Source organism: Hypanus sabinus, chromosome 6 (assembly GCF_030144855.1).
Source record: "Hypanus sabinus isolate sHypSab1 chromosome 6, sHypSab1.hap1, whole genome shotgun sequence".
In the NCBI taxonomy this organism is placed as follows: Eukaryota; Metazoa; Chordata; class Chondrichthyes; order Myliobatiformes; family Dasyatidae; genus Hypanus; species Hypanus sabinus.
In genome coordinates, this window is record NC_082711.1 from 38,721,356 (window position 1) to 38,734,756 (window position 13,401).

General features: G+C 39.1%; 1 protein-coding gene across 5 annotated transcripts in view; it reads left to right on the forward strand.

The window, feature by feature from the left end:
- pard3aa (par-3 family cell polarity regulator alpha, a) overlaps positions 1 to 13,401 on the forward strand; it is an 850,778-nt gene that overhangs the window by 475,869 nt on the left and 361,508 nt on the right. For all 5 annotated transcript variants that reach the window (XM_059971936.1, XM_059971937.1, XM_059971939.1 and 2 more), the window contains 2 exons: positions 12,190 to 12,281; positions 13,035 to 13,118. In XM_059971936.1, the coding sequence (XP_059827919.1) occupies positions 12,190 to 12,281; positions 13,035 to 13,118 (176 nt within the window). The remainder of the gene's footprint in view (positions 1 to 12,189; positions 12,282 to 13,034; positions 13,119 to 13,401) is intronic.

The window sequence follows — 13,401 nt, forward strand, 5'->3', positions numbered from 1 at the left end:
ATCTATCCAGCTGCAACTTGATTTCTCCTGGAAGTGGAGATAATCTTCAGAATTAATGGGAAATTTATCAACTTACAGTGACTACACTCTAGAATGGAGGTTATTTAATTTCGCTTGCAGAGTTGGTCTATAAATGAGGTTTGTGATTATGCATGTTCTGAGACTGATCTTCAAGATCAGTCATTCACCATAGCATTCAATAGGGTTGGTCGTGTACTCCCTCAGACAAAGTTCTTTGATCAATCTGCTGTGCTGCACTATGCTGCCTGCTGACTAAAGGTTTAACAAAAGATTCTGGAAAATTATAGATCACTTCTCATATCTAGGGAAATACTTCTGTGTGAAAACAGATACTGATGTAGAGATTCACCCCTGCCTTCAATGTACAGTCTTTGCTCAGTTGAGAAATAATTTAAAGATCATGTCCTCAGGTTTGACACATAACTCGTGGTCTACCAAGCAGCTTTGATCCTAACTCTCTGTTGTGTTTCTGAAATTTAGACTACCGTACTTTTACCTGTTATTTCAGAATACTGGGAAAAATAACACCTATGGTATGTTCATATAATCCTCCATATTCAGTGCAAGACGAGTGAAGACAAGAGAAGACAGTGTGGTCAGAATCCCCAGAATTGAGGCACTTGACACTCATTTGGCTTGGTTGGTAAAGCCCATGTTATTGGCATGCCCAAAACTAGAATCTTCTGATGAATAGTTAACTCTTGAGCTTAGTTATGTGAAACAATTACAAAGCAGGTAGGGATAAGTTTTGAGGACTTGAAACTTCCTTGAAGGAGTAAGCACTGCATTGGTCCATAATTGCTCAGTGGTCAGGCCACACCTGAGAAAAGAGAAACCAACAGTATTTCAAATCCAGGGTCCTTCATCAGAATTGGGAAAGAGAGAAATGAAGTTGGTTTGGATAGCAGATGCTGTCTATCCTGTGGAGTGTTACTGTCATTTTCTTATCTGCTACCTAAACATACTTGTGTTCTTTTCCTCATCCTGTTGAAAGGTCTCAGATCTAAAACTGGAACTCTTTTCACAAGTGTTGTCTGCCTGTTTGAGTCTTTTCATCATTTTCTAATTTTATTTCAAATATTCATCATCTTCACTTTTCACTCATATTCTTTTAAAAGTCTATTATGATAAATTTAGAAATGAATATTTCCCTAAGTGGCTGTGAATAACATTGTGTTAGCATTTTATTGTGTGTAACTGTTAATAGAAGTGTGATTGAAGAGTGAAAGGCTTTTGATATTCCCATATTATGTAAATTGCGATAAGTTGGCATAGCACAATTTTTTTTGTGTCCAAATTATGAAATTTTGCTGCATAACTATTGACCATTGGTTTGTGTTTTTTGATTTGCAAAGCTATGTTTTATATAGAGATTGCAATACTAGGGTTGTGATTGTGATTTTCACAATTTATTTTGTACATTCTTCCTGGTGGCTTTAAAGCATCCTATAGAGATTTGATATGCTTTTTATTCTGGTGTCTTCCCTCTTCCTTTCTGGTCCTGAAGAAGAGGCTTACCGAAGCATAGATGGTTTATTCATTTCCATAGTTGATGCCTGAATTGCTGTGTTTCTCCAGCATTTTGTGTGTGTTGCATCATATATAGATGACATTTATGCTGACAAATCACAGCAAATTCCAGCAATTACTTCTAACTTAGATTTAATTCATAGATAATAAAAAGGATGAATATTTGTTGGGGATTTTTCTTGTCATGGAAGTTTGAAATGTTGGTTGTACAGACAACCTTTTGCAATGCAGATAAAGCAACCTTCTTGCAATGCAGAGAACATTTACGAGTACTATTTACAGAGGGTCAGAGGTGGAAAGTGGGTTTTGCACGTGGATAAAAGATCAGAATTAATAGCATGTGACCATATTTGGAGTTGATCCAAGAAAATGTGATTGTCATGATGGCAAGACTGGAAAGAGCAAAAATGCTGATATGTCCAAGTAAAGGCTGAGCTTGTTTGAATAATTCAAGAGATGTGCAGACCTGCTCAACATTTGAGTTGGGCGTAGATTTGGTGTAGGGATTGACAAAGGCAGCAACCGTGTGTTGCCAGTAACTCTTTCCGTGAAGCTGAAACAAAATATTGAGGCAGATGGCTTGCCTCCTGAGTAAATGTGGAATGCAGATGAGGGAAGGCACTGTTGGGAGTACGTTCTTGGAAATGAGAAAACTGTTGCCGCCTTCAAGACTGCCAAACATAGTCCGCCTTGGAGACAATGCTGAAGGGGAAGTAGGTTTAAATTGCTCATTGTTGAACATTTAAAGAACTTGAGAGCACTAAACAGATACTTAAATACTTAGTTCAGAGTGGGTTGGTGACTTAACAGAAGAGACTGTTGGGAGGAACAAGTCAACAACAACGTAATTTTGCTGCAGTTGCTCAATATAAAAGGAGAAGTTCTTCTGAATCAAATATGATAACCATCTTCAAAGATAATGATCTGAATGTGGAAACCAGCATCGAATATGCCTGTATGATGGAAAATGCCAGGATTTGCGTTCAGGAGATATTATCACGAGAAGTAGCAGAAAGATTTTTGCTTTTATTTGTGTATTGAGGTACAGCACTGATGAAGCCCTTCCAGTCCTTCAAGCTGCACCACCCTGATTTAACCCTTGCCTGATCACCTGACAATTTGCAATGACCAATTAACCAAATAACTAGCAGATATTTGTTGTTACCTTTTTAAGCCTTGTTCACCAGTCATCTCAGTAAGGTCACATGAAGAATCCTCAACATCAATGATGTTTCTTCCAGTTGGTCAAGATTAACCACCATCATCATCTGCACAGCAGTAACATTTCTGCCTCTCACAACAGCCGACAGAACCACCATTATGACTCGAGTGATTAACCTGAGATTGCAAGATTTTTTCTCTTCACTACCTTATATATTTAATCTATAATTTTTAAAATGTGTGTCTCCTGTGATGCTACTACAAGGAAGCTTTGCATTGTACTTGTACCTTACTGTACACGTGCACATGACAATCTCAATTCATCTGAAAGGAATGTAATGCCCTTCCAGCTTCGGTTCCTTAGAACTTCAGTGGAAGGAATCAGATGGCATATATCGTGAAATTTATGTTATGTGGCAGCAGTACACTGCAATACATAATAAAGCTGTAAATTATGGTATGAAGCATATATATATCTATAAAACCATCAACAATCCCATTAGACTGTCTGAGATGAAGATTAAAGGTAAGATTTATTTGTCACATGTACATTGAAACATCAAAATATACAATGAAATGTGTTGTTTGCGTCAATGACGGACACAGTTGAAGTTGTGTTGGAGGCGTTCTGCAAGTGTTGCTATACTTCTGGTTCTAACAAAGCATGTCCACATTTTTCTCTTACATCTTTGAAATGTGGGAGGAAACTCATACAGTCACAGGGAAGATGTACAGACTTCTTACAGACAGGCATGAGAATTGAACCCTGATTGCTGGTGCTATAAAGCATCATGCAAACTGCTATGCTGTGCTGCCTTTAACTACCTTGACTCTTGTTCTAGAATTATGTCCCAGTCTCTATATTCCCTATGTCTTAGAGTTACAGAGTCATGGAACACTACAGCACTGAAACTGGCCCTTCATCCTCTGTCGCACTATAAATCTGCTTAGTCTTATCAACTTGCACCCAAGCCAAAGCCCTCTGTACCCTTCCCAACCCTGTAGCTAAACAAATTTCTCTGAAGTGTTGAAATCAACACCACACGCACCATTTGTGCTGGCTGCTCTTTCCGTACTCTCACCACCCTCTGAGTGAAGGAGTGCTCTGTCATGTTCCCTTTAAATATTTCACCTTTCACCCTTAACCCATGACCTCTAGTTTTAACCTCACCTCCAACATCAGTGAAAAAAAAGCATGCTTGCACTTGCCCTATCTACACCCCTCATAATTTTGTATGCCTCTATCAATTCCCCCTCAATCTGATACACTCTAGGGAATAAAGTCCGAAACAATTAGTTGAGTGGTGTTGCAGCAACAACCTTGCTCTCAACATCAGCAAGACCAATGAGCTGATTGTGGACTTAAGGAAGGTTAGGACAAGGGAGCACAAACCATCCTCACAGAAGTGGAGAGAGTGAGCAAGTTCACGTTCCTGGGTGTCATTATCTCTGCCGATTTGATCTGGATGCAACATATTGATGCAGCTGTAACGAAGGCAAGGCAGCGGCTGTATTTCATTTGGAGTCTGAAGAGATTTGGTTTGTCAACTAAAATACTCAAAAACCTGTACAAATATATCATAGACTCTCTGGCATAGAGAGCATTCTGACTAGCTGCATCACCATCCGGTATGGGTGAGGCGAGGTGGCGGGGGGCTACTGCACAAGATTGAAGTAATTTGCAGAAATTTGCAAAATTAGTCATTTAGTCATCTCCAGCATGGGGACTAGCCTACAAGACATCTTCAAGGAGTGGTGTCTCAGGAAGGCAGTGTTCATTAAAAGCAAAAGAGAGGACATACAAGGAATCTAAAACTAGTAGGAAGATAGAGGATTGGGAAGCTTTTAAAAATTTGCAGAAGGAAACTAAGAAGGTCATTTGGAAGGAGAAGATGAATTATGAAAGGAAGTTGGCAACTAATATCAAAGAAGATACTAAAAGCTTAAGTGTAAAAAGAGTAAAAAAGAGTTGAGGGTAGATATAGGAAGAATAGAAAATGATGCAGGAAATATAGTAATGAGATACGCAGATATGTCAGAGGAACTGAATGCGTATTTTGCATCAGTCTTCACAAAGGAAGATATCTGCAGTATACTGGACATTCAAGAGTGTCAGGAAAGTGAAGTATGTACAGTGAAAATTATGACTGAGAAGGTGCTCAGGAAGCTTAATGGTCTGAGGGTGGATAAATCTTCTGGACCTGATGGAATGCACCCTCGGGTTCTGAAGGAAGTAGCTGGAGAGATTACGGAGGCATTAATAATGATCTTCCAAGAATCGATAGATTCTGGCATTGTACCGGATGACTGAAAAACTGTGAATGTTACTCTGCTATTTAAGAAGGGTGGGAGGCAGCAGAAAGGAAACTATAGACCTGTTCGCCTGACATCAGTGGTTGGAAAGTTATTGGAATCGATCGTTAGGGATGAGATTATGGAATACATGGAGGCACATGACAAGATAGGCCAACGCCAGCATGGTTTCCTGAAAGGAAAATCATGCCTGCCTAACCTTGTGCAATTTTTTGAGGAAATTACAAGCAGGGTAGACAAAGGAGATGCAGTAGACATGGTGTACTTGGATTTTCAGAAGGCTTTTGAAAGGTGCCGCACATGAGGCTGCTTAGCAAGATAAGTGCCCATAGAATTACAGGGGAGTTACCAGCATGAGCGGAGAATCGGCTGATCACGAGGAAACAGGGAGTGGGAATAAAGGGATCCTATTCTGGATGGCTGCTGGTTACCAGTGGAGTTCCACAGGGGTCATTTTTGGGACTGCTGCTTTTTATGATGTATGTCAATGATTTGGACTATGGGATTAATGGATTTTTGGCTAAGTATGCTGATGATACAAAGATATGTGGAGGAGTGGGTAGTGTTGAGGAAATAGAGAGCCTGCAGAGAGACTTAGATAGTTTAGGGGAATGGGCAAAGAAGTGGCAAATGAAATACAATGTTGGAAAGTATATGGTCATGCACTTTGGTGGAAGAAATAAACAGGCAGTCTATTATTTAGATGGGGAGAAAATTCAAAATGCAGAGATGCAAAGGGACTTGGGAGCCTTTGGGCAAGATGCCCAAAAGTTTAACCTCCAGGTTGAGTTGGTGGTGTAGAAAGTGAATGCAATGTTGGCATTCAGTTCGAGAGGTATAGAATATAAGAGCAGGGATGTGATGTTGAGTCTTGAGAAGGAACTCGTGGGACCACACTTACAGTATTGTATGCAGTTTTGGGCTCTTTATTTTAGAAAGAGTATAGTAACGTTTGAAGTGGGTTCAGAGTTGATTCCAGGAATGAAATGGTTACCGTATGAGGAATGTGTGGCAGCTCTTGGGCTGTATTCCCTGGAGTTCAGGAGAATGAGGGGAATCTCATAGAAATATTTCAAATGTTAAAAGGCCTGAAATTATTTCCCACGGTAGGGGATTCTAAGACAAGAGGGCACGACTTCAGGATTGAAAGACATCCATTTAGAACAGAGATGTGGAGAATTTACTTTAGTCAAAGGGTGGTAAATCTGTGGAATTTGTTGCCACGAGTGGCTGAGGAGGTCACGTCATTGGGTGTATTTAAGGCAGAGATAGGTTCTTGATTAGCCAGGGCATCAAAGTGTATAGGGAGAAGGCAGGGGAGTGGGGATGACTGGAAGAATTGGATCAGCCCATGATTGAAATGGTGGAGCAGACTCAATGGGCTGAATGGCCTACTTCTGCTCTGAAATCTTATGGATCACTCCCACACAGGACATGCTCTCTTCACATTGTTACCATCAGGAGTAAGTGCAGAAACCTGCAGGCACACTCTCAGCTATTCAGGAACAACATCTTCCCTTCTGCCATCCAGTTTCTAAGTTCATTGAACCCATGAACACCACCTTTTATTTGTTTTTTTGCATTACTTATTTTAACTTAATCTATTTAATAAACATATATATACTTAACATAACTCAGTTTTTTGCTCTATATTTATTTATCAAGTATTTCATTGTACTGTTGTCGTAAAGTTAACAAATTTCATGACATATGCTGGTGATATTAAACCTGATTCCGATTCCATCCTATTTAACCTTTCCTTGTAGCTCAGCTCCTCCAGTCTCAGCAACATCCTTGTAAATTTTCTCTGCACTCTTTCAATCTTATTTCCAGTTTTCCTGCAGGTATGTGACCAAAACTGGCACAATAATGCAGATTAGGCCTCACCAACTTCCAATACAATTTCAACTTGACATCCCAACTCCTTTACTGAATACATTGATTTATCAAGGCCAATGTGCCGAAAACTTTCTTTTTACCTGATCTACCTGAGATGCCACATTCCAGGAATTATGTATCTTTCTTCCCAAATCTATCCTGTTAGACCTCTCGAGGTGCAGCACCTCAGCCAAGTAAAGTTTATTGTCATTTAATTATATTAAATAATGTATATAACCATATAATGTTTGTGTTTGTGTATGTATGTGTATATATATAAAATATAATAGAGAGAGAGAGAGATGAGACAATGTTTCTTCAAACCAATGTCTAAAGCACAGTCGTACACATAACACAAAACGAATGTAAGGATAAAATCTGCAGATGAATCATACATAAAAACTTGTCTGCATTAAATTCCATCTGCTATTTTTCAGCCCATGTTTTTCCAGCTGGTCTAGATCCCGCTGCGAGCAATGATAGCCTTCCTTGCTGTCCACTACACCTCCGTTCTTGGTGTCATCCACAAATTTGCTGATCCAGTTAAGCATAGATCATTTAATTTAAGTTTAGATCATTGATATAGACGACAAATAACAATGGATCGGTACTGATCCCTACAGCACAACACGAGTCACAGACCTCTAGCCAGAGAGGCAATCATCTACAACTAGTCTCTGGTTTCTCCCACAAAGTCAATGTTTAATCCAATTTACTTCCTCATCTTGAAGGCCGAGCAACTGAACTTTCTTAACCAAGCGCCCATGCTGGACCTTGTCAAATGCCTTGCTAAAGTCCATGTAGATAACATCCACTGCCTTGCCTTTATCAACTTTCCTGGTAACTTCCTCTTATTTTCAGAGGCACATTAAAATCTTGCTATCTCCATTAATATAAATTTATGTGGCTTGGCATCCAATTATGCTTATGTTCCTGTGAAGCATTCAGAATGTTTTGTAATGTTCACTGTGCTTTAAAACTGCATATCATTATATCTGAGTTACAATTTTAACTTCTTGTTGCAGTCGATGATCTCCATGGTGTCAGGTAGCCATGAATGATCCTCAGCACATTAGAGCAATTTTCTATTTTATACAAGGCCTTTATTGGCTTATTAGAATATAGTTTGTAAAATACAGTCTGCAGAATACTTCTTTGTGCAAGGTTTTAACAATCCATCTCCTAATGGGAGAAATGGTGACAATACTTGTCCTGGCCTGAGAGACAAGCAAACCAAAGAGATTGAGCTTGTTCTCATAGTTATTGTTTTCTTTTCAAAAGGAATGAAATTATTTTGATACAGTCAGCTTTGAGAGCTTCAAGTTAAAGTTCACTCCCCTCAATCTCCTCAGGAAGTGGAGATGCTGCTGTGCTTTTTTGACCGAAGAGATGGTGTTCAGATTTCAGGTGTGGCTGTCCATTGTGTGCACTCACAGAAACTTAATGCTCCTAACTCTGTCCATGAAGGAGCAATGTATGTTCAGTGAGGGGTGGTCAGCCTGCACTTCCTAAAGTCCACAATCATCTCTTTGGTCTTGTTCACGTTGAGACTCAAGTAATTGTACTCGCACCGTTCAGCCAGTCTCTCTACTTTCTCTCTGGATGTGGTCTCATTATCATCATTGATGTGGTCAACCACTATTGTGTCATCAGCGAGCCTGATGATTCAGTTTGAACTGGATCTAGCAATGGCATTGTGTATCAACCACGTGATCTGCATCAGGGAGCTGAGCTCATAGCTCTGGGTAGCATCGGTGCTGAGTGTGGTGGAGCTAGAGATGTTGCTGCCAACACGGGACAGACTGTGGTCTTTCTGCCGAGGTCCAGGATCCAGTTACAGAGATGTTGAGATGTTACAGAGTGTTGAGACCCAACGTGGAGAGTTTATCCACCAACTTCTGAGGGATGAATGTATTAAACACTGAGGTGAAGTCAACAAACAGCATCCTGTCATATGAGGTACCAGTTTCTAGGTGGGGTAGGATGGAATACAGTGCATAGGCTATGGCAACATCAGTGAACTGATTTGAGCGATAAGTGGACTGGAAAGGGTGCAGTGTAGCAGGAAGATGGGATTTAATGTTATCCATAACTAGTTGCTCAAAGCAAGTAATTATTAATGAGGTCCGTCCCACTGGAGGGTAGTTGTTAAGGCAGATTACTGTCATCCTCTTGGACACTGGGATGAAGCTTGAAGGGACAGTGGACAGTTCCAGAAAGATGTCTTTCAGAACCTGAGTTAACTGGGGTGCACAGTGCTTCTGCACCCAACCAGGTATGTTATCAGGCCCCACAGCTTTATGTGGGTTGACCCTGATTAGGGTCCTCCCCTCATCAGCTGCAGCCAGACAGAGTGCCTGCTCCTTGGGAGGTGTGTGGGCCTTCCTTGCCGACACATTCTTCCTTGCATTAGACTGCGTGTAGTTCAGCCTATCAGGAATAGAAGCATTACTTCATTGGCGTGCAGGGTGGACTTATCGCCCTTTATGGACTGAATGCCCTGCCACATGTGACTCATCTCTTTGGTGTCACAGAAATGGCTCTTTTGCCTTTGTGATGGTGCAGAACGCACTGCTCTTGCTGACCTGGGAGCTGTCTTATCCCCCGATCTGAAGGCAGCACCCCAATCTCTTAGCCATGCCTGGACCTCTGCTGTCAGCTATGCTTAAAGAATAACAGCATTACTGCATGGACTGAAGCTTCTTCTGAGTTCCTACATTAGCACTAACCTTTATGTCAATCTGTGAAATACTGTCAGTGGCAGAGTTTGTGTCAGCACATAAATATTTAAGTATCATGACAAACGCATTATCAAAGTATGTCTAGCATGAATGAGTGACTAGCTTGCAAGCAGCCTTATCTTTCAGACATTGAGTGAAGATGTTTGTTTAAATGCCTGATTTTTAACTTGGTGCATAGTGAAGGACAATGATTATTTTTGTATATTATGGAAAGCTTTATTAATGTTTACTTCAGCAATTTATTTGGCCTACTTTAGTTGAGCTTTGCATTTGTATGACTTGAAAGGCAGTGCCTGACCTCCAAAATATTCCGTTGCTTGATTCTTTATGCTTGACAGATGGAACAGAAATGAATGCTGGTATTCATGAAAGAAAATATCATCACCCTGAAGTAATAACGCTTTGGTTTTTTCTCTTTTTTTCCTTTCTTTTCAATTCACTGTCCTGATGTGTAACGTTGAAGAAAAAAAATAGTAGAGGCTTACTACAGAGTGTAAGTGTCAAAGGTTTGGTTCATAGTGCTTCTCTGAGGAAATATGCATTAGTGGCTTTTTCCAGTTTATTCTTGGCTTTAATATCCACCTGCTTATTAAATATACTGTCTGTTGATGTGTGCCTGGCTCATAACCCATCTCTTTTCATCATTGTGCTGACTGATGCCCAAACCCTTGGGTAATGCCCACTCAAAGCTTGCTGATCTCTAAAAACTGCTGAAAGATATTGCATCTCAGCTTTTAAAATAATGCAGTGAAATAAGTTTTATGGAAACATCGAGCCTAAGTTATGCTGAATGATTCCTTGAAAATACGAAAGTCAAAATGAGCATGAAATATTGAAATAATATTTTTCTTTTCAAAGTTATTAATAATTTCATCACTACAACTGCACTTACCAACTTTTCTTAAAAGTCCCCTTGATCCAGAGGAGTGCAAAGCCCTGAACTACAAGCACCTTTGTTCTTTACAACTAAAACAGAAGTCAACTGACAAAATATGCAGTTGAGTTTCATTGCGGTCAATTTTCCCAAATAATGAATGTGACACATGGCTCTATCTAATAGTCTTGTAATCAGTAGAAGATAGAGTTAAGTGTTAAATAATTTTGGTTACGTCAAATCTTCAAAGGATTGGAGAGCATCACTATTGTCAGAATTAACTTCAGTATTTTCCATAATACTGTTCAGATAAACTTAGTGGCAAACCGTACACCATTCAATAATGCAAATATCTAATTCGCCAAGCTTGTGGCAGCAACTCAACGCATAAAAGCATGTAGACATGGTCAAGAGGTTCAGCTGTTGTTCAGACTAAACATCAGAATGGGGAAGAAATGTGATCTCAGTGACTTTGACCGTGGAATGATTTTTGGTGCCAGATGGGTTGGTCTGGGTACCTCAGAAACTGCTGATCTCCTGGGATTTTCATGCATAAGTTTACATGCTCTATAGTTTTGCAGAGAATGGTACGAGAAACACAAACACATCCAGTGAGCAGCAGTTAATGAAGGAGGTCGGAAGAGAATGGCCAGACTGGTTCAAGCTGACAGGAAGGTGACAGTAACCCAAATAACAATGTGTTACAATGGTGGTGTGCAGAAAAGCATTTCTGAATGCACTACATGTTGAACCTTGAAGTGGATAACTGTTGAAGACCACAAACATGCAGAAGTATAAGAAGCTCCTAATAAAGTGGCCACTGAGAGTATGGGGCCGCAACTTGATAAAGTAAACTTAGCTAGTTATCCTTTATTAGTTGAACAATGTGAATTTCAAGGCTTCAAAAAGAACTAAATTGGAGAGTAAAGACAAAAACAACGATAGTCAACATAGCTCTTTGCATGTTTTTTTGATTGATAGTTACCAATTTTCTGTTCCTTTTCAGAAAAATGAATGCAGTTTTGTTGTGCTGTCTCAATTTTCACAATCATCCAATGATATAATTGGGCAGAATTGTTGCAGTTTATATTGAATTGTTCATCTTAAGATGCTGTCAGTGGTTTGTCATTGCTAGAGGAAATTTTGTTGATGAATTCTGGTTCCTAGTTGAAATTGTCTATCCAGAGCATCATGTTACCATTATTAAAGTTGTACTGAAAAACCAGCTGTGGACAATAAAATGAAAGGAGGAATTGTGAGTTAACAATGATCTTTTATCTTGACCCTAATGATTAAATCATAGCAGAATGGAATCCCAGAAATTTTCCAGTCAGGACCTTATGTGTTTTTAACCATTGTGGTTGCATTGAAATCCTTTTAACAACAAAATACTAAGATTTCTGTTTGCTCACACCAGAGATTTTTACGTATTATAAGAGAAACTAAGCTTATTGCATTGTGGCACAGCATAGAAACCACAGAAAAATAATGCTATTCTTTTGCTAGCAAAAAAGACCATACTGTAACTAGTGTGTAGTGTAGTATTGCAACTTTATCTTGCATGCTCCAGGGAGAGGCATTCCACATGGATGTGTTGCTGTCTGATTGTGGTGTATATTATTTAGATGATTATTCTTATTTTTGTGACTGGAAGTTCTTTTTTCCATCTAGGAGGATGAAGGGACAGAAGACGAGAACAACAGGGCTGAGCCAGTTATTCGTGCTGATTCGTGCCTTGAGCATGGACAGAGTTTTTCGCTTAGGTATGCTTGCATCAGTAACTAATTAATTGTTGCGTGCTGTTTGTTGCCCATAGAGTTGCAGTTTATAATAGCCCTTCTGCAGCTAAGTGATGTTTGTTATTGGTCAGTATTACCTGCTGATTCAAAACTGCCTAAATAGCAGGAAAAATTACATTTATGAGATACCATAGAAGGCAAGAATTGTTGGCTGAAGTAGGTGTTTTGACTAATATTTGGCAGGTAATATATTCCAAGACTTCTATATGCATTCATTTCTGCTCATATAAAACATTTTAATAATATAATTCTTAAATAAAAATGAGCAATATTCTCTTGAAAATCCTGCAGACAGATCATCTGGATGGCTATGTCAAAATGAAGATAACTTTTCATCTGAGTCTCTTCATCACGTCATGCTTGACTACTGATGCCTTTGCTATACAAAGCAGCATATTTTGTTTGTAGCTGAGGTGATTGTTTTCTTTCAAGCAAATCCAAGCAGACCAGCCTCCTAATAATCAATTATTCTAGTAAAGGAGCTTTTCTATTCAATAAGGGATTTGGTCACCAAGGTTCTTTACTTTAGTTTGATGTCAAATAATTTGCACATTGTTTTCATGTTTTTATTATTTATAAAAATTTTTGCTCATTGACCAGTTTCTTGTATAATTGGATTAGTACACTGTATTGTTTGCATAAATGGTAAGTTATTTTTGTTTTTAATTTGGGTCATTTACTTCACATTATGTTACTTCATTCATCATTGTCTCACAGTGACGTGCTAAAGCTGGTTGAAGTCTCCAATGATGGAGGGCCTTTGGGAATCCATGTAGTGCCTTTCAGTTCCACAGGTGGAAGGTAAAGTAACAACACATTCTGCATCTTTTTCATTTTTATAATTGTATTTTATTTTAATTAAATCTGCAATGTCCAATAAATTGAAAGCTTAAAATAACAATTGGAACGTGTTGCTTGAATTTCCAGCATCTGCAGATTTCCTCATGTTTGCAAATTGGAAAGTTCTGTGTTTTTCACCTCAGAAGTGATATTTGAGTGCTTTGGAGTAGTGGCATTTTGCTTTTAATATTTTTCGATGTTTTCCTGAAAATTTATTAATCAAATTAGAAGCTAGGGACAAAAC